General features: G+C 43.5%; 1 protein-coding gene across 2 annotated transcripts in view; it reads right to left on the bottom strand.

Moving 5' to 3' along the window:
• The window catches only part of cep83 (centrosomal protein 83), a 66,220-nt gene that overhangs the window by 33,523 nt on the left and 13,123 nt on the right, over positions 1-19,574 (bottom strand). For both annotated transcript variants that reach the window (XM_080207163.1, XM_080207164.1), the window contains 3 exons: positions 12,452-12,703; positions 2,136-2,267; positions 929-1,043 (listed from right to left, as the gene is read on the bottom strand). In XM_080207163.1, the coding sequence (XP_080063289.1) occupies positions 929-1,043; positions 2,136-2,267; positions 12,452-12,703 (499 nt within the window). The remainder of the gene's footprint in view (positions 1-928; positions 1,044-2,135; positions 2,268-12,451; positions 12,704-19,574) is intronic.

The following is a 19,574-nucleotide window of genomic DNA, read 5'->3' as shown; positions in this document are numbered from 1 at the left end:
ACTGAGCAATTTAAAATGAGACAAAACACCTCGCCCTCCCAAATAGATGGCAGTAATTCCAATTCATAGGAATTGGTTAAAATCTTGGTCATTTCAATTTAGCTCTTTTAGCAGCTTTTTCAATTTAGCAGCTTTAGACAATACAAGCAAATTACCTGTGGCAATTTGAGAGGGATTAACTTTTGCAATAACTCCAGTCCCACCTAACTGAACATAACCAATACATTGTTAGTAATGGACTCTTACTTGTAATGTCATTGCCAAAGTTCTCCAAGGATCTTTGGTCCTCTCATTCACCTCATCAATGCACAACGGGCTCGCTTTAAAAATAATAGTGATGGCATTCAGCACTATCTCTCCTTCACTTTAGTCAAATTGCCAGTCAACACTAATCTTGAATGAGTCATAAGTTGCTCCAGCTCAAAGTTCAAAAGACTGACTCTTCTTCTGCTTGGTCACTGTCTCAGGCTGAAGGTGACATTGGCATTGTTGTTAAACATTTCAACATTGAGCTGCATCACGAAGACTATTTACTTCAAGCATCACAATAATACCTGTCTTAGCCACTATGCTGCTGAAATTCTCCACGTCCAAAACTACATCCTGTCCCACCTTGTTCTCCATGAACTATATTGTATCCCAACACATTCAACACATTACATTTTTGCTTCCTTTTCCTTTCCTTTAAATTGCCTCAAAATTGCTTCAAAATCTGAAAGTTAATACAGAGGTAGAGTGGGCAGCTGAACCAACATCAGTTGGTTTACATTATTGCCCAAAGGCACAATTTTACTCCCAAAGTTTCTTTTGCATTTTGAAAATAGCCAAAGGTTACAGGCCAGTGGGCAAAACAATTATTACATTACCATCAGAAAATCTATGGTTAAAAAAAGCAGTGTGTGAATCAAATAGAAATTAGTAAATATACCATTCATTTGGCTTTGCATATTATCTCTTTCTCTCTCAACTTCCCCTTTGGTTCTCGCTGCTTCTAGTTTGATGTTTGTAACTTCCAGCTTATGAGAGTGTTTACATTCTTCAAGCTGTAACGATTAAAAATATAATTTAGGTCCTCCAATCTCTTTATATGCTGAAAAGTTTATAGTACTACTTACAATTCTTCAGTGTTCAAAAAAACTTTACTAAAATGCCCCTAAAACAAAGAACCACACAGAAACTGGCCCTTCGGTTCAATGCTGCGCCAATATGCAGTTTCTATTCCTCTGTTCACTTCCCGTTCACATGTCTGTCAAGATTGAATATTGTTAATATGCCTACACATCACACCACCGGCAGTCTGTTCCAGGCACCCACCACCCCCTGAATGAAAAACTTTCCCCACACATCTCCCCTAAACTTAGCACTTCTCAACTTAAACCTGTGCCCTCCTGTAGTCGAGCCTTCCACCCTGAGAATTAGCCCCTGACTACCCACCTTATCTTTGCCTCTCATAATTTTGAAGAGGTCAGTTAGTCATTGGCAACTTATTGGAGAACTGCCATACGGAAGTGAAGATTTCAGCTCTCTCTATACTGAGGTAGCTGATCACGGATGGTCATGGAGATGCTACTGCTGGGCTCAATCAAGGTTTCCATGTTCCCCCTCTGCCAAAACCCAACTACCCCCAATCACTCTCCAGTGACTTCCTTCATGGTTCAATGGCCTACTGATTCTATCCATACAGGCATGGAAAACCTGGACATGTAGCACACATGAAATCACATTTGACCATGAGGTGGTGGTCTCCAGAGTGGAGGAAGGAAAAATAGAAGATGGATGTGGACGTGGAGAATGCAATTTCTCCTAACTTGAACTGGCATAACTCTTGTTATAGAGTGCATCAAATACCTCAAAGGAAATTAAACCTCATATTTAAAGTTATATTTTGTAAAATTTCATATAATCACACTTCCATGCAGGTTCTTAAACACAGGGTGGAATTGAAACTGGAAAATAAATCGAATGTCACAGATGCAAGCTGACTTCGATAACATTTTTTTGGAGGTTAATGACTAACTGCTACATAATGTTGTACAATAAACAACAAGTGAGATGAAATCTACAATGATCTGACGCAACTAGATAAAGTTCCAATGAATCCGGTGCACACATTCTTTATCAAGTCAATAACTCACTTTGCTTGTCAAAGTATTAACCTCTCGTTCTGTCTTGTACAACTTGGTAGTCAGCTGGGTATTCTGTTCAAGAACTAGCTGCAATTCCTTCTCCAAACGCTCCTGCTGTAGTTTAATCGACTGCTTCTCTGCCTGGGATCAACAAGAAAGATAAGTGGCAATAAAACACACCAAATAGAGCAAATTAGTAAAAAAAAAAATCAACTAACAGCTTCAAAACAAGCCAAGAATATAAGCCTGTGGTGAGGCCCACTGGCTGGCAAGAACAGAATAAGAACATAAGAACAAAGGTACATTTTTGTTCTATTATACAGCACACGAAGAGTTACAACAGCATTTCTGAATTACAATTTGGACCTTTTATCTATGAGAGGTGAACCTTCTATTTTTATGCAAAGTCAATACATAAGAACATAAGAAATAGGAGCAGGAGTAGGCCATCTAGCCCTTCGAGCCTGCCCCGCCATTCAATAAGATCATGGCTGATCTGTCGTGGCTCAGTTCCACATTCCCGCCCTCTCCCCATAACCCTTAATCCCCTCTCTTATCAAAAACCCATCAACCTGCGTCTTAAAAATATTTAGCGAGGTAGCCTCCACCACTTCAACGGGCAGAGAATTCCAGAGATTCACTACCCTTTGAGTGAAGAAGTTCCTCCTCAACTCCGTTCTAAACCACCCCCCCTTTATCTTGAGGCTGTGCCCCCTAGTCCTACTATCCTTTCTGAGCGGGAAGAGTCTCTCCACCTCTATCCTTTCCATCCCATTCATCATCTTATACGTCTCAATGAGATCTCCCCTCATTCTTCTAAACTCTAACGAGTACAAGCCTAATTTATTCAGCCTCTCCTCATAGCTCAACCCCCTCATCTCCGGCATCAGCCTAGTAAACCTCCTCTGCACTCCCTCCAAGGCCAAAATATCCTTGCGTAAGTACAGCGACCAAAACTGCACACAGTACTCCAGCTGCGGCCTCACCAATGCCCTATACAGCTGCAGCAAGACCTCCCTACTTTTATATTCAATCCCCCTTGCTATGAAGGCCAGCATCTCATTCGCCTTCCTGACCACCTGCTGCACCTGCAAGCTGGGTTTTTGCGACTCATGCACAAGGACCCCGAGGTCCCTCTGCACCGTCGTCTGCTGCAGTTTTTCGCCACTTAAGTAACAGTCCTTCCTACCATTATTCCTACCAAAGTTGACCACCTCGCACTTGCCAACATTAAATTCCATTTGCTATTTCCTGGCCCATTCGCCCAGCCTATCTAGATCCTTCTGCAGACTCTCCACACCCTCCGCACAATTTGCCGTTCCACCAATCTTGGTGTCATCAGCAAATTTCGACACCCTACACTCGGTTCTCTCCTCCAGATTATCTATATAAATGGTAAATAGCTGAGGCCCCAGCACTGACCCCTGGGGCACTCTACTAGTCACCATCCGCCAATCCGAATAGCACCCATTGACCCCCACTCTCTGCCTCCTATTTGACAACCAATCCTCTATCCACGCTAACACCCTACCCCCAACTCCATGTCCCCTGACCTTCTGCAATAACCTCTTGTGAGGTACCTTGTCAAACGCCTTCTGAAAATCAAGAAAGACCACATCCACCGGCTCTCCGGATAGGCTGAGAGTTATATTGGGACAACAGCTTGTTACAGTCTAAGCTTAGCATCCCCATGATATCTAATGTCTATATTGTAAAGAATAGCTACACAGTGGTGGGTCCAGAAATGTAAGAAAGGAACACAAACTGAACATTTGTTTCCAAGGGCTCTAGATCAGTTATCCCCCTTCTCTACCTAGAAGTCAGGTTTCACTTTCCAGTATTTCAGATTTCGCATTCTGCCCTTGAAACCAATTGAAGCCATCGTTTTGAACCATCATGTTTCTTTGGAGACACATTTATAATTCTTGAGGTGTAGCTCCAAACTACAAGAGGTCAAAAACAAAGAGGAAGACATAGGCTGAAAGGCAGCTTTGCAAGGTAGTCTTTGGAAGCATACGTTCCTAAGGGAAGTAATTTAATATTCTTCTATATTCATTCATATAATAGGGTCGAGCCAAGCAGCGTGCCTTAATGACTATTATCGTGGCTCTGACATCCATCATTATGAAGTGCTTCGAAAGGTTAGACATGACATGAATCAATATCGGCCTCCCAGATTGCCTGGATCATTTACAATTCCCCCATTGCCGTAACAGCTCCATAGCAGATGCCATCTTCCTGGCCCTGCACTCAACCCTGGAACACCTAGATAACAGAGACACCTATATCAGATCCTGTTTACTGACTACAGTTCAGCGTTCAACACCATTATTCCTACAAAACTCATCTCCAAACTTCATGGCCTGGGGCTCAGCTCTTCCCTCTGTGACTGAATCCTAGCCTTCCTAACCCACAGACCACAATCAGCAAGGATAGGCTACAACACCTCCTCCACGATCATCCTCAACACTGATGCCCCACAAGGCTGTGTCCTCAGTCCCTTACAATAGTCCTTATACACCTATGACTGCGTGGCCAAATTCCCCTCCAACTCAATTTTCAACTTTGCTGATGACACTACCGTAGTGGGTCAGTTCTCAAACAATGATGAGACAGAGTACAGTAATGAGATAGAGAATCTAGTGAACTGATGCAACGACAATAATCTCTTCCTCAAGATTAACGATGCGACAACAATAATTTCTCCCTCAACAAAACTAAGCAAATAGCTATCAACTTCAGGAAGCGTAATGGAGGACAGGCCCCTGTCTACATCAATGGCAGCGAAGTAGAAATGGTCGAGAACTTCAAGTTTTTAGGTGTCCACTTTACCAACAACCTGTCCTAGTCCCTCCATGCCGACACTATACTTAAGAAATCCCAGCAATGCCTCCACTTTCTTATGAGACTAAGGAACTTTGACATGTCCGCTATGACACTCACCAGCTTCTGCAGATGCACCACAAAAAGCATTCTTTCTGGATGTATCACAGCTTGGTATGACTCCTGCTCTGTCCAAAACCACAATAAACTACAAAAGTCGTGAACAAAGCTCAGTTCATCACTCAAATCAGCCTCCCATCCACTGACACTGTCTGTACTTGCCACTGCCCCAAAAATGTAGCCAGCATAATCATGCATCCCATACACCCCAGACATATTCTCTTCCATCTTCTTCCGTCAGAAAAAAGATACAAAAGTCTGAGGACATACCAACCGACTCAAGAACAGCTTCTTCCCTGTTGCCATCAGACTTTTAAATGGACCTACCTTGCATTAAGTTGATCTTTCTCTATAACCTAGCTATGACTATAACACTACATCTGCACTCTCTACTTGCCTTCTCTATGTATGGTATTCTTTGTCTGTATAGTGCAAAAAACAATACTTTTCACTGTGTATTGTGTTCATTGTGACAATAATAAATTAAACCAGGCATAGAATCCTTATAGTGCAGAAGGAGGCCATTTGGCTATCAAGTCTGCACCAATTCTCTGACAGAGTACCTTACCTAGGCCCTTTCCACCACCCTATCGCTGTAACCACACACATTTACTGCGGCTAATCCATCTAATCCACATATTTTGGAACACTAAGGCACAATTTAGCATGGTCAATCCACCTAACCTGCATATTTTTGGATCATGGGAGGAAACTAGGGCACTGGGAGGAAACCCATGCAGACATGGGAAAAATGTGCAAACTCTGCCAGTTATCCAACACCAGAATTGAACTCTGGCTCTGGCACTGTGAGGCAGCAATGCTAACCATTGTGCCACTCATTCAATATCTAGCCAACAAACAAAGCCTGATAATGGAATTGAGAGCACCTGCATAATTAGGCAAATTTGATTCACTTAAAATTGTAAGTTACGTCAAGAAGCCACAACCTTGTGAATATAGGCAAAATGTTCCAGCTATGTATCTGATAGATACCCCAAAGAGAGAGATTCAAATATTTATCACTGCGCGTGCAGAGTGGGCTCTCACTATAGTAGCTATAGAGCAGTACATACAGATCTGGAATTAACCTTGTGTTGGTGTCAAAAATACTCCTAATGTTGTGAGATATATTCAGACTAACCAACCTGAGTATGCACTGAAACCTCAGAAAAGCTTCCACTACAGACTAAAATTCCATAAATTAATTGGAAGTATACTGATTTAGTAATGAATCACTCCCAATACCTTATTAAAGCAGCTTTTCATTAGTTTCTCTGATCATGTGTAGATCAGGCATCCTTTAAAATCACATGCTAATGACCGAACTTTAATGTTTCAATGAAATGTAGAAGGGTGACTTCAAAGTAGACAAATGAATTCAGGATCTCCTCAGTTACAAAGGTCTCAAAAGGGATGCAAACAGCATAACAAGTATGCCTGCTGTCATCAGCTTCATAACTTGGTATGCAATGGTGAGCCTAAAACTTAATCTGCATTTGGATTTTTACAGTGTCTTTCACAACCTCAGGGCATCACAATGCATTTTGAGTAAGTAAAGTAGTTTTTAGCTATGATCACTTCATAATATAGGAAGCAAGGCAACTAATATGTGTACAGCACTATGATAACAAACAGATCAACTGTTAAGGGATCAATATTGGCTAGGGCATCAATGAGAACTCGTAACAGTAGAATGGAAAGTGTTAGAATCTATTATTAAAGACATGGTAACAGGACATTTAGAAAACCACAATATCATTAGGCAAATTGAAGAGACTTTTTAAAAGGAAATAATATTGGACAATTAGACTCTTTATAAAGGGAAATATGTTTTGACAAATATATTAGTTTCTTAGAGGACGTAGTTAGCAAGGAGAATCCAATGCATGGGATATATGTGGAATTTCAAAAGGTATTTGTTGAGGTCTCACACAAGTGGTTGAGGAATGTATAAAAATGCTTGGATTACAATCTTTAGAGAAAACTGATTTTTGATTTAGCTGAAGTTTATAAATTGATTCGTGGCCTTACGACCTCTAAGCCGGGAAAGTTCTTTATCACAATGACAATATTTTGCGTGGTTCAACATCTTGATGGTCACAATTCTGTTCTCCCACATAGAATTGTTAATACTTGCAATGTTTTGCCTGATTTTGTTGTCAATGCTGAAAATGTACCAATCTTTAGAAGATTTGTCAGAAATACAGTGTGATCGCTATGTATGTATTGTCTGATATTGCTGTTGTTGCTTTTAATACTGTGCCTAAATGCTTGCACTGTATGGTAATTAGGGAGTTGGGGTCCAAACTGAAGAGCAGGACCTCCAGGGTGGCATTCTCTGGGCTGCTGCCTCGTACCAGCAGGGCTAGGAATAATGAGATCATGCAGCTGAATGCATGGCTGAGGGATTGGTGCAAGGTAGAGGGCTTTACTTTTGTAGACCACTGGGAAGTATCTGTGAGAGAAGGGCACCTGTACAGGAGGGATGGGGAAAACTTGAATGGGAGGGGGACAAATGTCTTAGCACGGAGGTTAGCTGGAGTGTTTAGGCAGGGTTTAAACTAATAGGAAGGGGGGGTGGGGATGAGACGGATAGCTCATTAGACACTGGGGTTGGGAGTGAGTTGGGTGAGTTGGGAGTGAGTAGGTTTGGGTGAAAGGAAAATTATCAGGGGGAAGGAGGTTCCGAGTGGGCCTGGTGGGTTGGACTGCGTCTGTTTCAATGCGAGGAGTGTGACGGGTAAAACGGATGAGCTTGGGCCTTGATGTTTGTGAGGAATTTAGATGTGGTGGCAGCGACGGAGACGTGGTTAAAGGAAGGGCAGGACTGGCAGCTGAATGTTCCTGGGTATAAGTGTTTTAGGTGTGACAGAGGAGGGTTGAAGAGAGGTGGTGGGGTGGCATTGTTAGTAAAGGAGCACGTCACAGCGGTGCAGAGGGAGGACAATATGGAGGAGTTAGGGATTGAGTCACTGTGAGTGGAGTTGAGGAATAAAAAGGGAGAGATTACGATGCTAGGGGTATACTATAGGCCACCCAACAGCCCGAGGTCAGTGGAGGAAGGTATTTGCAGAGGCATTTTAGATAGGTGCAGAAAGAATAAGGTGGTTGTAGTGGGTGACTTTAATCTTCCTGGAGTGGATTGGAAGGTGCCTAGAGCTGGAGGTACGGATGGGGAGGAGTTTGTAAAATGTGTGTTGCAAGGGTCCTTGGAGCAGGATGTAACTAGCCCGACTAGGGAGGGGGCTATACTGGATTTAGTGTTGGGTAATGAGCCGGGGCAGGTGGTTGAGGTTGCGGTAGGCGAACATGTGGCTAACAGTGACCACAAGTCTGTCTACTTTAGGATAAAAATGGAAAGGGATGAGTGCCGTCCAAAGGGGAGGGTGCTGAACTGGGGGAAGGCGAGCTATAGCCGGATTAGGAGGGAGCTGAAGGACACTGATTGGGAGGTGTTGTTAGCTGGCAAGTCCACGGTTGGTAAGTGGGAGGCTTTCAAGGGCAAACTGATAATGTTGCAGGAAAGGCATGTGCCGGCAAAGAGGAAGGATGGGAAAGGCAGGATTAGAGAGCCGTGGATTACAGGGGGTATTGAAGACTTGGTCAGGAAGAAGAGAGGCATATGCTAGGTCGAAACAACTGGGAACGGAGAGAGCGCTGGAGGAATATAGAGAGAGTAGGAGGGAGCTTAAAAGGGGAGTTAGAAGGGCAAAAAGAGGGCATGAAATGGCTTTGGCTGATAGGATTAAGGAAAATCCAAAGGCATTTTACTCTTATATTAGGAGCAAGAGAGTGGTTAGAGGGAAAATTGGTTCTCTTAGGGACAAAGGAGGGGATGGGGGAGATCCTGAATGAATACTTTGCGTCGGTATTCACGAAGGAGAGGGGTTTGGTGTCATGTAATGTCTTGGAGGGAGCTGTAGATCATTTGAAGGAAATATCCATTACGAGGGAGGAAGTGCTAGGGTTTTTAGGTAGCATAAAAACGGATAAAGCTCCAGGACCTGATGGTATTTATCCCAGGCTGCTTAGAGAGGTGAAAGATGAAATTGCTGGGCCTCTGACGCAAATCTTTGTCTCTTCTTTGGACACAGGTGAGGTCCCAGAGGACCGGAGGGTAGCTAATGTGGTACCGCTGTTTAAAAAGGGCAGTAGGGATAACCCTGGTAATTATAGACCTGTGAGTTTGACATCGGTGGTCGGAAGATTATTGGAAAAAATTCTTAGGGATAGGATGTATAAGCATTTGGAGCATTGCGATCTGATTAGGTATACGCAACATGGCTTTGTTCAGGGGACGTCTTGCCTTACGAATCTGGTAGAATTTTTTGAGGAGGTGACAAAAACGGTTGACGATGGACGATCTGTTGATGTCATCTATATGGATTTCAGTAAGGCGTTTGACAAAGTCCCTCACGGTAGGCTGGTAGAAAAGGTTAAGGCACATGGGATACAAGGACAGGTAGCTAGATGGATTGAAAACTGGCTGGGCAACAGGAGACAGAGAGTAGTAGTGGAAGGGTCCTTTTCTGACTGGAGGTCAGTCACCAGTGGTATGCCGCAGGGCTCAGTACTGGGACCTCTCCTCTTTGTGATATATATAAACGACTTGGAAGAGGGCGTACGTGGTGTGATCAGCAAGTTTGCAGATGACACCAAGATGGCAGGATTGGCGGATACTGAGGAAGATTGTCAGGTGACACAGCAGGATATAGATAGGTTGGTATATTGGGCAGATAGATGGCAGATGGAATTTAATCCTGACAAATGCGAGGTGATGCATTTTGGAAGGAATAATGCAGGGAGGAGTTACATGATAAAAGGTAGACCGATTAAGAGTATAAAAATACAGAGGGACCTGGGAGTGCAGGTGCACAAGTCTCTGAAGGTGTCAACACAGGTAGAGAAGGTTGTGAAGAAAGCTTACGGAATGCTAGTCTTTATAGGAAGGGGTATGGAGTATAAGAGCTGTTGTCTAATGTTTCAGTTGTACAGAACGTTGGTTAGACCGCATTTGGAGTATTGCGTCCAGTTCTGGTCACCTTACTACCGGAAGGACGTGGAGACCCTGGAGAGAGTGCAGAGGAGGTTTACCAGGATGCTGCCTGGTATGGACGGACTGAGTTACGCGGAAAGATTGGAAAAACTGGGGCTCTTCTTCTTAGAAAGACGGAGATTAAGGGGGGATCTGATAGAGGTGTATAAAATAATGAAGGGAATAGATAGAGTCAACAGTGGCAGGCTTTTCCCTAGATTGGGGACAACTATTACGAGAGGTCGTGATCTAAGGGTGAGGGGGGAGAAGTATAATTTGGATACTAGAGGAAGGTTTTTCACGCAGAGGGTCGTGGGGGTATGGAACGCGCTACCAAGTAAGGTGGTGGAGGCAGGCACGTTGGACTTGTTTAAGGTTTACTTAGATAGACACATGAGTGAAACAGGGATGGAGGGTTATAGAAGACGGTATTAAAAAGGGTCAGAGCCTCGGGACAACACTGGAAATGTAATATTACATGTTAATGTTTTGTCTCTTTTAATCCACAGGTGTCGGTCCATCTCGTTGTCAAACGAGGGGCATGCACACGGTGGGTCGTGCGTGGGCTGCCCTTGGAGGTTCTGAGAGTGGCCTAATACTCCGTGTCGTTGTGTGTGCTTAATCCTGGACCAGCAGATGGGCACCACAACAGCTCAGTGACTATCACTGCTAGCTGTGCAGATACATGAATTTGGGCCTGTGTCTGTGGGAGTTTGCGCATTCTCCCTGTGGTCGTGTGGGTTTCCTCCGGGCGCTCCGGTTTCCTCCCACACCCCAAAGATGTGCTCTTAGGCTGATTGGTGTACCAAATTGACCCTACACTATTCTCCCCTGAATCTGGCTACATTAGGGGTACCATTAGGGGTTCTGGAGAGAGTGCAGAGGAGGTTTACCAGGATGTTGCCTGGTATGGAAGGACTGGGATATGACGAAAGATTGAAGAAATTGGGGCTCTTTTCCCTTGAAAGACGCCGACTGAGGGGGGATCTAACAGAGGTATATAAGATTATGAAGGGTATAGATAGAGTAAACAGAGGTAAGCTATTTCCTATGATAGAGACACTTAGGACAAGGGGCCATGGACTTAAGGTGAGGGGGGAGAGGTACAACACAGATATTAGAGGGAGGTTTTTCACACAGAGGGTAGTGGGGGTATGGAATGCTCTGCCAAGTAAGGTGGTGGAGGCAAACACACTAGAGTCATTTAAGAGTAACTTAGACAGGCACATGACTGGGTTGGAGATGGGTGGATATAGGAGATTGTTTTAAATAAGGGTCATTAGCATTAGGGCGTCCCTGGTAATGTAAATGGATATGGTATGATAATAATGTTTTTTCTCTTTTCATTCACAGGTTTTAAGTCGGTCCGCCTCGTGTTCAACGAGGGGCATACACGCGATGGGTCGTACTGGGGCTGCTCTTGGTTGTTCGAGATTGGCCTAGCGCTTCATGTTGTTAGTGTGTGCCTAAACTGGACAAGATACTGGGCAAGACGACAGCTCAGTAACTATCGCTGATTGCTGTGCAGACACATGGATTTGGGCCGGTGTCTGTGGGAGTTTGCGCATTCTCCCCGTGCTTGCGTGGGTTTTCTCCGGGTGCTCCGGTTTCCTCCCACACCCCAAAGATGTGCTGTTAGGCTGATTGGCAGGAATAAATTGTCCTTAAATCAGATTCCCTCAATCTGGGTGGCCATAAAATATTAGACAGGGGTCGTAGGTGGAGAGGGGGACTGGTGGTGTTGAGACGGCGGCGCGGGCTCGTTGGGCCGAAGGGCCTGTTTCCCGGGCTGATTTTGTTCTTTGTATTCACATACACACGGGGCAGGATAGGTGTAGGAAAATGCTTTGTTGAAATGGTGGCACGGGCTCATTTGGCCAAAGGGCCTGTTTCCCGTGCTGGGTTGTTCTTTGTTTAATAAAGATGAATAAATAACTAAATACTCTCTGGTGTTTAATAATTTAATTAAAATATATAAAATTCTTAGAAGGCTTAACAGTGTATATATGGAGAAGCCATTTCCCATTGGCTGGAGAGTCGAATTAAAGATCACAGTCACAGGATAAGGTGTCAGCCATTTAGGACTGAAGGTGAGGAGGAATATTTCCACTTACACAGTTGCAAATCTTTCGAATTCTCTACCTTAAGGGAGCTGTGGAAGCAATGAGTACATTCAAAATCAAAAACCAGTTGATTCTCTGGGCACAAGAGGAATCAAGAGATCTGGAGCTGTTGCAGTAAAATACAATTGATGGAGAAGTTCAACCATGATCTTATTGAATGGCGAGGCAGGCTTAATGGGCCGTCTGACCAATCCCTGCTCCTATGTTCTCATAGTCTAACCTACCTCCAAAGACTTAATGACAGTCTGGGTTTCAACTAATTGTCGCATTTGTATTCGCTGCACATTTTCAGCTTGCATGCCAGAATTCTCTCTCTCAGCTCGTAGCTCAGCAATCTCAGCCTCCAGGCTCTTGACCTTCTGGCAGAGTTGGGCTTTTTCCCTCAAGAGTGCTTCCACACGTTTACTGTCTCTGGTGGGATCAATACTCATCATCTGCTCATGTAGAGCCTCTTTGTCGGCTTCCAGTCTAGCAACCTGAGAAAAGAAATAAAGCCAGGCAGTAATTAAAGATTCCTAAAGTATCACTATAAAGTTTTGCATACCCAGCACTATAAAACAAAAGAACAAGTCAAACATTAGTTAAACTCACTGAAATGATAATGCTCCCAGATGGGCAGGAGATGAGGGGCAATAGGGTGTTAAATTTTGATAAGAGAAAAATCAGAAACCTGATCTTGACTCACAAACATATTTACTTTCAGTTTAGCTGGGACAAGCTGAGACACCGTAAAAGGAGTGCATGAGGCAAAGGTTAGTTGGTAATTCAAATATACTAATGATGCTGCATGCCTTGAATGATAATAGAATTTTGCACTTAATGACATGGGTCAGGTTTCTCATAGCTCAGGAAACAGTCGGTATTCAGGAATATTAAATCTCATTAGAGCTATCATTAACTTCTACCAGTCTTTTTTCCCAGTATTAATCCAACTCAAGTCTTGCTGACAGAATGAGTCCCTCTCCCCTTGCAGATTCTCTCTTGTAATCAGAAGCCAGCTGCAGAGTAGAGGAGGTATAAACAGCCAATAATACATTCAAGGATGCACAATTGATGCATAGAAATAATTCAAACATATGGCTAAGTGTGTGAGCAGTCTCAGATTCTTGTGGTTCTACAGGAAAAAAGCTCTAATTTTGTGATGCTCTACAATGAATTCAGGTGCTGTAGATTGGTAGGTGCGACAATTCAAGAGATGTGTATCAATAAAGGATGGTTTTCTGAAGCTGAGAGTAAAAATACAATGTCGAGCAAATCTACTCCTCAGCTATCTATGATCTAGGAATGTTTTAAGCTGATACTCTTGGAGCAACATTAATGCTCCCAGGATGGGCAGGAGGTGAGGGTTATAGGGTGTTAAATTTTGATAAGAGAAAAATCAGAAATATGACCTTGACCCACAGGTTTACTTTCAGTTATTTTCAGTTTAGCTGGGGCAAGCTGAGACACAATGAAAGAGGGGTGCGTGAGGCAAAGGTTAATCTGTAATTCAAATATACTGATGATGCTGCATGCCTCAAGTGGTAATAGAATTTCACACTTAATGACAGGGGTCAGGTTTCTCATAGCTCAGGAAACACTGCACTGGAGGGAGATGAGATTAGCTGATGCCAAGAGGTAAGAGTCTTTCCAGCAAAACCTTGGGACAGAAAAAGCAAAAGTAAAAGTATCAACCCCCTTCCCCAACCCACCACCACACACCACTTCAATTTCCAAACCAAACTCTCAATCTTGTTGGCTGCAGTGTGATAAAACAGAGAATAAAATTCAAATTAGGGTCTCTTGTTTCACACTGTGTCAATTCTGTTACCAGATTTTTTAAATTTCTCAACCTGGAACTGCTGAGGCCAATTGCAGTGCCGCACCTCCCAACTTGTATCCTGCCTGACAGCAACTAATGCAGCTGTATGATTCAGTTTTTCAGGGAATAAACTTATAACCATCTGGTGATGCCTATTTCTAGTGTTTTAAAGCCATAAATAAATTATCTCAACAAAAATAGAAAATGCTGGAAAATCTCAGCAGGTCTAACAACATTTGTGGAAAAAGAACAGAGCCAATATTTCTTATTTGGATGACTGTTTGTTAGAGCTTGGACAAAGGGACATCCAGACTCGGAATAATGATTCTACTTTCTCTCCACAGATGCTGTCAGACCTTCTGAGATTTTCAAGCATTTTCTGTTTTTGTTTCAGATTCCGGCATCCGCAGTATTTTGCTGTTAACAAATTGCCCCATGCTGTGTCAGTAAAGTTAACATAATCTTGAGAAAATTACAGCTGAACCACAAATCCGCAAAGCACAAAAATCAACAAGTGTAACACTGATTCTGGTGTTCTAGCGTAAACTTCATCCAGTAAAAATGCTGTCTACATAGTCGTGGATTCAATTCTTTTCATTAATTGCTACTTAAGTTTGCTGAATACACTGGATCATTATAATGCAAAGATTCAAAAGCATCCTATAAAATGCTCCATTGTTGATGAAACATACACAGAAAATAGAAGCCCGCGAGCTTACTCTGCCATTCATTTTGATCATGCCTGATCGTCAAATTCAATACCCTGATTCTGCCTTGCCCCATAACCCTTGATATCTTTAGCCTCAAGAGCTATATCTAATTCCTTCTTGAAATCCGGATAAATGTGAGGTGATGCATTTTGGCCGGAATAACGTAAGGAGCAGTTATATGATAAAGGGTAAGCCTATAAAGAGTATAGAAACGCAGCGGGACCTGGGGGTGCAGGTGCGCAAGTCTTTGAAGGTGTAAGTGGAGAAGGTTGTGAAGAAAGCCTATGGTATGTTAGCCTTTATAGAAGGGGTATAGAGTACAAGAGCTGGAGTCTAATGTTGCAGCTGTATAGAACATTGGTTAGGCCGCATTTAGAGTACTGCGTCCAGTTCTGGTCGCCTTACTACCGGAAGGACGTGGACACTCTGGAGAGAGTGCAGAGGAGGTTTACCAGGATGTTGCCTGGTATGGAAGGACTGGTTTATGAGGAAAGATTGAGCAAATTGGGGCCGCTTTCCCTTGAAAGACGGCGACTGAGGGGGGATCTAATAGAGGTATGTAAGATTATGAAGGGTATAGATAGAGTAAACAGAGGTAAGCGATTTCCTATGTTAGAGACACACAGTACGAGGGGCCACGGGCTTAGGTATAACACAGATATTAGAGGGAGGTTTTTCACACAGAGGGTAGTGGGGGTATGAAATGCTCTGCCAAGTAAGGTGGTGGAGGCAGGCATGCTAGAGTTGTTTAAGAGTAACTTAGACAGGCACATGAGTGGGTTGGAGATGGGAGAATATAGGAGATTGTTTTAATTAAGGTTCATTAGCATTGGGACGTCCCTGGAAATGTAAAAGAATGTGGTATGATACTAATGTTTTTCTCTTTTAATTCACAGATTTTAAGTCAGTCCGCCTTGTTGTCCAAAGAGGGGCATACACACAATGGGTAGCTCTGGGGCTGCTCTTGGATGTTCGAGAGTAGCCGAGTGCTTCAAGTCGTTAGTGTGTGCTTAAACTGGACCAGATGCTGGGCAACACGACAGCTCAGTGTCTATTACTGTTTGCTGTGCAGACACATGGATTTGGGCCAGTGTCTGTGGGAGTTTGCACATTCTCCCTGTGCTTGCCTGGGTTTTCTCCAGGTGCTCCAGTTTCCTCCCACACCCCAAAGGTGTGCTATTTAGGCTGATTGGAGGTAATAAACTGTCCCTAAATTAGTTTCCCTCAGTGTGGAATACCATAAACAATAGATAAGGGTCATGGGTGGAGGGGGGCTGGTAACGTTAAAATGGCGGCGCGGGCTCGTTGGGCCGAAGGGCCTGTTTCCCAGGTTGTTTTTGTTCTTTGAGATCACATGTTTTGGTCTCAACTACTTTATGGTTGCAAATTCCACAGATTCACCACTCTCTGGGTGAAGTAATTTCTCCTTTTCTCTAAAAAGGTTTACCCCTTATTCTCAAACTATGACCCCCAGTTCTGGACTCCCCCACCATCAGGAATATTCTTTCTGAACCTACTCTGAGTTTCCATGAGATCCTCCCTCATTCTTCTAACGCCAATGAATCCTAACTGACTTAGTTTCCCCTCATGAGACAGTCCTGCCATCCTAGGAATCAACCTGGTAAGCCTTCACTGCACTCCCTCTATAGCAAGAGCATCTTTCCTCAGACAAGACATCAAAACTTCACACAATTCCCTATATGTGGCCTCACCAAAACCATATACAATTGCAGTAAAACATCCCTATTCCTATACTCGAATTCTCTCACTTTAAAGGCCATCATACTATTTGCCTTCTTTACTATCTGCTGTACCTGCACACTTGCTTTACACGACTAACACATAAGGGCACCAAGGTCTCTCTGAGTATCCACCTCTCTCAATTTACGCCCATTCAAATAATAACATTTCTGTTTTACTACCAAAGTGGATAACCTCACAGTTATCCACTGCATTTGCCATGCATATGCTCACTCATTCAGCCTGGCCAAATCATGCTGAAACATCTCTGCATCCTCCTCACAGCTCACTCTCCCACCCAACTTTGTATCATCTGCAAATTTTGATAATACATTGTTCCCCCATCTAAATCATTAATATATGCGAACAGGTCGAGTGGTAGTAAAGATCCTCACTCGTCACTGCCTGCCAATTGGAAAAAGACCCATTTATGCCAGCTCTATGCTTCGTGTCTACCAACCAGTTTTAGATCTATCTCAAGATATGACCTACAATCCCTTGCGCTTTAATGTTACACAGTAATCTGCTATGTGACATCCTATTAAAAACCTTCTGAAAATCTAAATAAACATCTGTGCCACACGAATGCCAGGTGACGTCCATCAATCATTGCCCTGTGACATTGAACGGCATTACCATTGCTGAAATCCCACTATCAACAAACTGGGAGCAAAACACTCTGCGGCGAATAACATCTCCTGGCCCCCACCCCTGCAAAGCTTGTCTACCATCTACAAGATATAAGTCAGGAATGCAATGGATTACTCTCTACTTGCATGGATGAGTGCAGTTCCAGCAATGCTCAAGAAGCTCAACACCATCAAAGACAAAGCAACCCGCTTGATTGGCACCCCCTCTGCAAACATTCACTCCCTCCATCACAGTGGCAGCAATGTGTACCACCCACAAGGTGCACTCATCAAGAATCCGCAAAACCCTCGGTTGCTGCCACCTAGTTGCACAAAGACAGCAGAGACATGGCAACACTGCCACCTGCAGGTTCCCCTCCAAACCACACACCATCCTGGCTCGAAAATATATCACAGTTCATTCACTGTCACTGGATTAAAATCCTGGACCTCCCTCCCTAACGACATTGTGGGTGTACCTACACCACATGGACTGCAGCAGTTGAAGAAGGCAGCTCATCACCACATTTGCAAAAATAATCTGGGATGAGCAATAAATGCTGGCCTAGCCAGTAATGCCCATATCGCATGAATAACTATTAAACAAAAGTACTGCACTGGAGTGTCACCCTAGACTGTGCTCAAGTCTCTGTTGCGGGGCTTGAACATAGGATGTAATTCAGAGTCAAGGGTGCTACCAACTGAGGCAAGGCCATATATTCAACTTGCCCAAAACAGAATAAGCCCAACCAAGAAAAGAGAGAGAAAATCAATTAAATTTCAGGAGAATCAATAAAACATCACCAAGTTACCACACTGACAAGTTATCTTTGCATTACTATATGTTTATTTGTACATCATCCAATAACTTGACAGCTCCACGCCTACAGTTTTCAAAAGAATGTTAGTGCAGGCAGGCTTAAGTCGCTAATGTCCATTAGCTCTTTATCTGTCAAAGATAGAACAAATGCTAATCATGACCACTTCAAGAAGCAGCGTTGATGGAGACAGGGGTGGGCTTGTGAAGTTGAAAGTTATAAAATCTGAGGAGGGAACAAAATTTGCTGTCCTGTCTTGGGTATTCGAGCCCAACATGCAGTGAATACCTCTTGATAACCTCATGTTTTGAAGATGACTGAATTTAAATGCTCTTAAAGAAAATACCTTGAGCAATATTTTCAACTATGTGGAGATGCTGGTGTTGGACTGGCGTAAACACAGAAAGAAGTCTAACAACACCAGGTTTAAGTCCAACCAATTTATTTGGTAGTAAACTCACAAGCTTTCGGGGTTTGCCTCTTCGTCAAGTGAATGGAGAGTTCTAGCCTCAGACAGAGCATATAACAGCACAGTAATCTGTAAACTGTCTATGCTGTTATACGCTCTGTCTGAGGCCAGAACCGTCCATTCACCTGACGAAGGGGCAAACTCTGAAAGCCTGTGAGTTTACTATCAAATAAATAGGTTGGACTTAAACCTGGTGTTGTCAGACTTCTCACAACATTTTTAACACCATATGCCAGATAGGAACAGGACATGTGTTCGAATTAAAATCAAGAACAATGATCTACTTGACCAATCCATGATGTACACACACCTGCTCTCAGTCAGGCTTTGGACACAGAGGACCATTGCCCCAGGCAGACAGGGAGCTCAATAACATTCAAAATGTGGGTGCTAATTATGTATTCCAGTTTGATCAGGAGCAGCATGCCCAATGCCCAGTGTCGATATCGCCAGGGATAGGGTCCCCAAGCTGTAAGAACCAAGTAGTAAGTGGATCCAGATGAGAGCCAGAAATGTTGGTCAGTAAGATTTTTTAAAAGAAGAAAACATTGTCTCCTTGTGGGTCACGAAGAGCAGGATCATTGCTTGGGGATGCAAAGAAAGACACTTCCACTGCAACCACCGATCCCAATCCAATCCAGCCACCATTCCTACATGCTGTCAGCCTCATCACTAATATAATAATTGGGCAGGATCTGGCCTGGTCTATTTAAATGAGAGCCTAGAATTAAAACAGCCCTGGCCTTACTTTGGGAAAGCTAGGCTACCTTATGTCCACCATGTGTCCAGAGTTAAAAATCAGGCTCCTTTATATACAAGTACATCAAATAATGCTACCACAATCAGCTACAAGAATAAAAAGAGATAATGAGAAAGGTAGATATATGCCATTCACTACAACTGGAGAGAGAGAGAGGGAACATAGAACAAAGAACAATACAGCACAGGAACAGGCACTTCGGCCCTCCAAGCCTGGTGTGTCCGCAGGCTGAATACCTGATTGAATCCCTCCCCACACTGAGGGCAGGTGAACGGCCTCTCCCCAGTGTGGCTACACCAATGAACTTCCAGCTCAGATGGGGCTCTGTATCTCTTCCCACAGTCTACACATTTCCATGGTTTCTCCATGGTGTAGGTGTCCTTGTCTATCTCTTGGGTGGACAATCAGTTGAAGCCTCGT

Source organism: Carcharhinus amblyrhynchos, chromosome 19 (genome assembly GCF_965287045.1).
Source record: "Carcharhinus amblyrhynchos chromosome 19, sCarAmb.v2.hapA, whole genome shotgun sequence".
Classification (NCBI taxonomy): Eukaryota; Metazoa; Chordata; class Chondrichthyes; order Carcharhiniformes; family Carcharhinidae; genus Carcharhinus; species Carcharhinus amblyrhynchos.
Note: the sequence above shows the minus strand (reverse complement) of the source record. Positions and strands in the feature narration are given on the sequence as shown.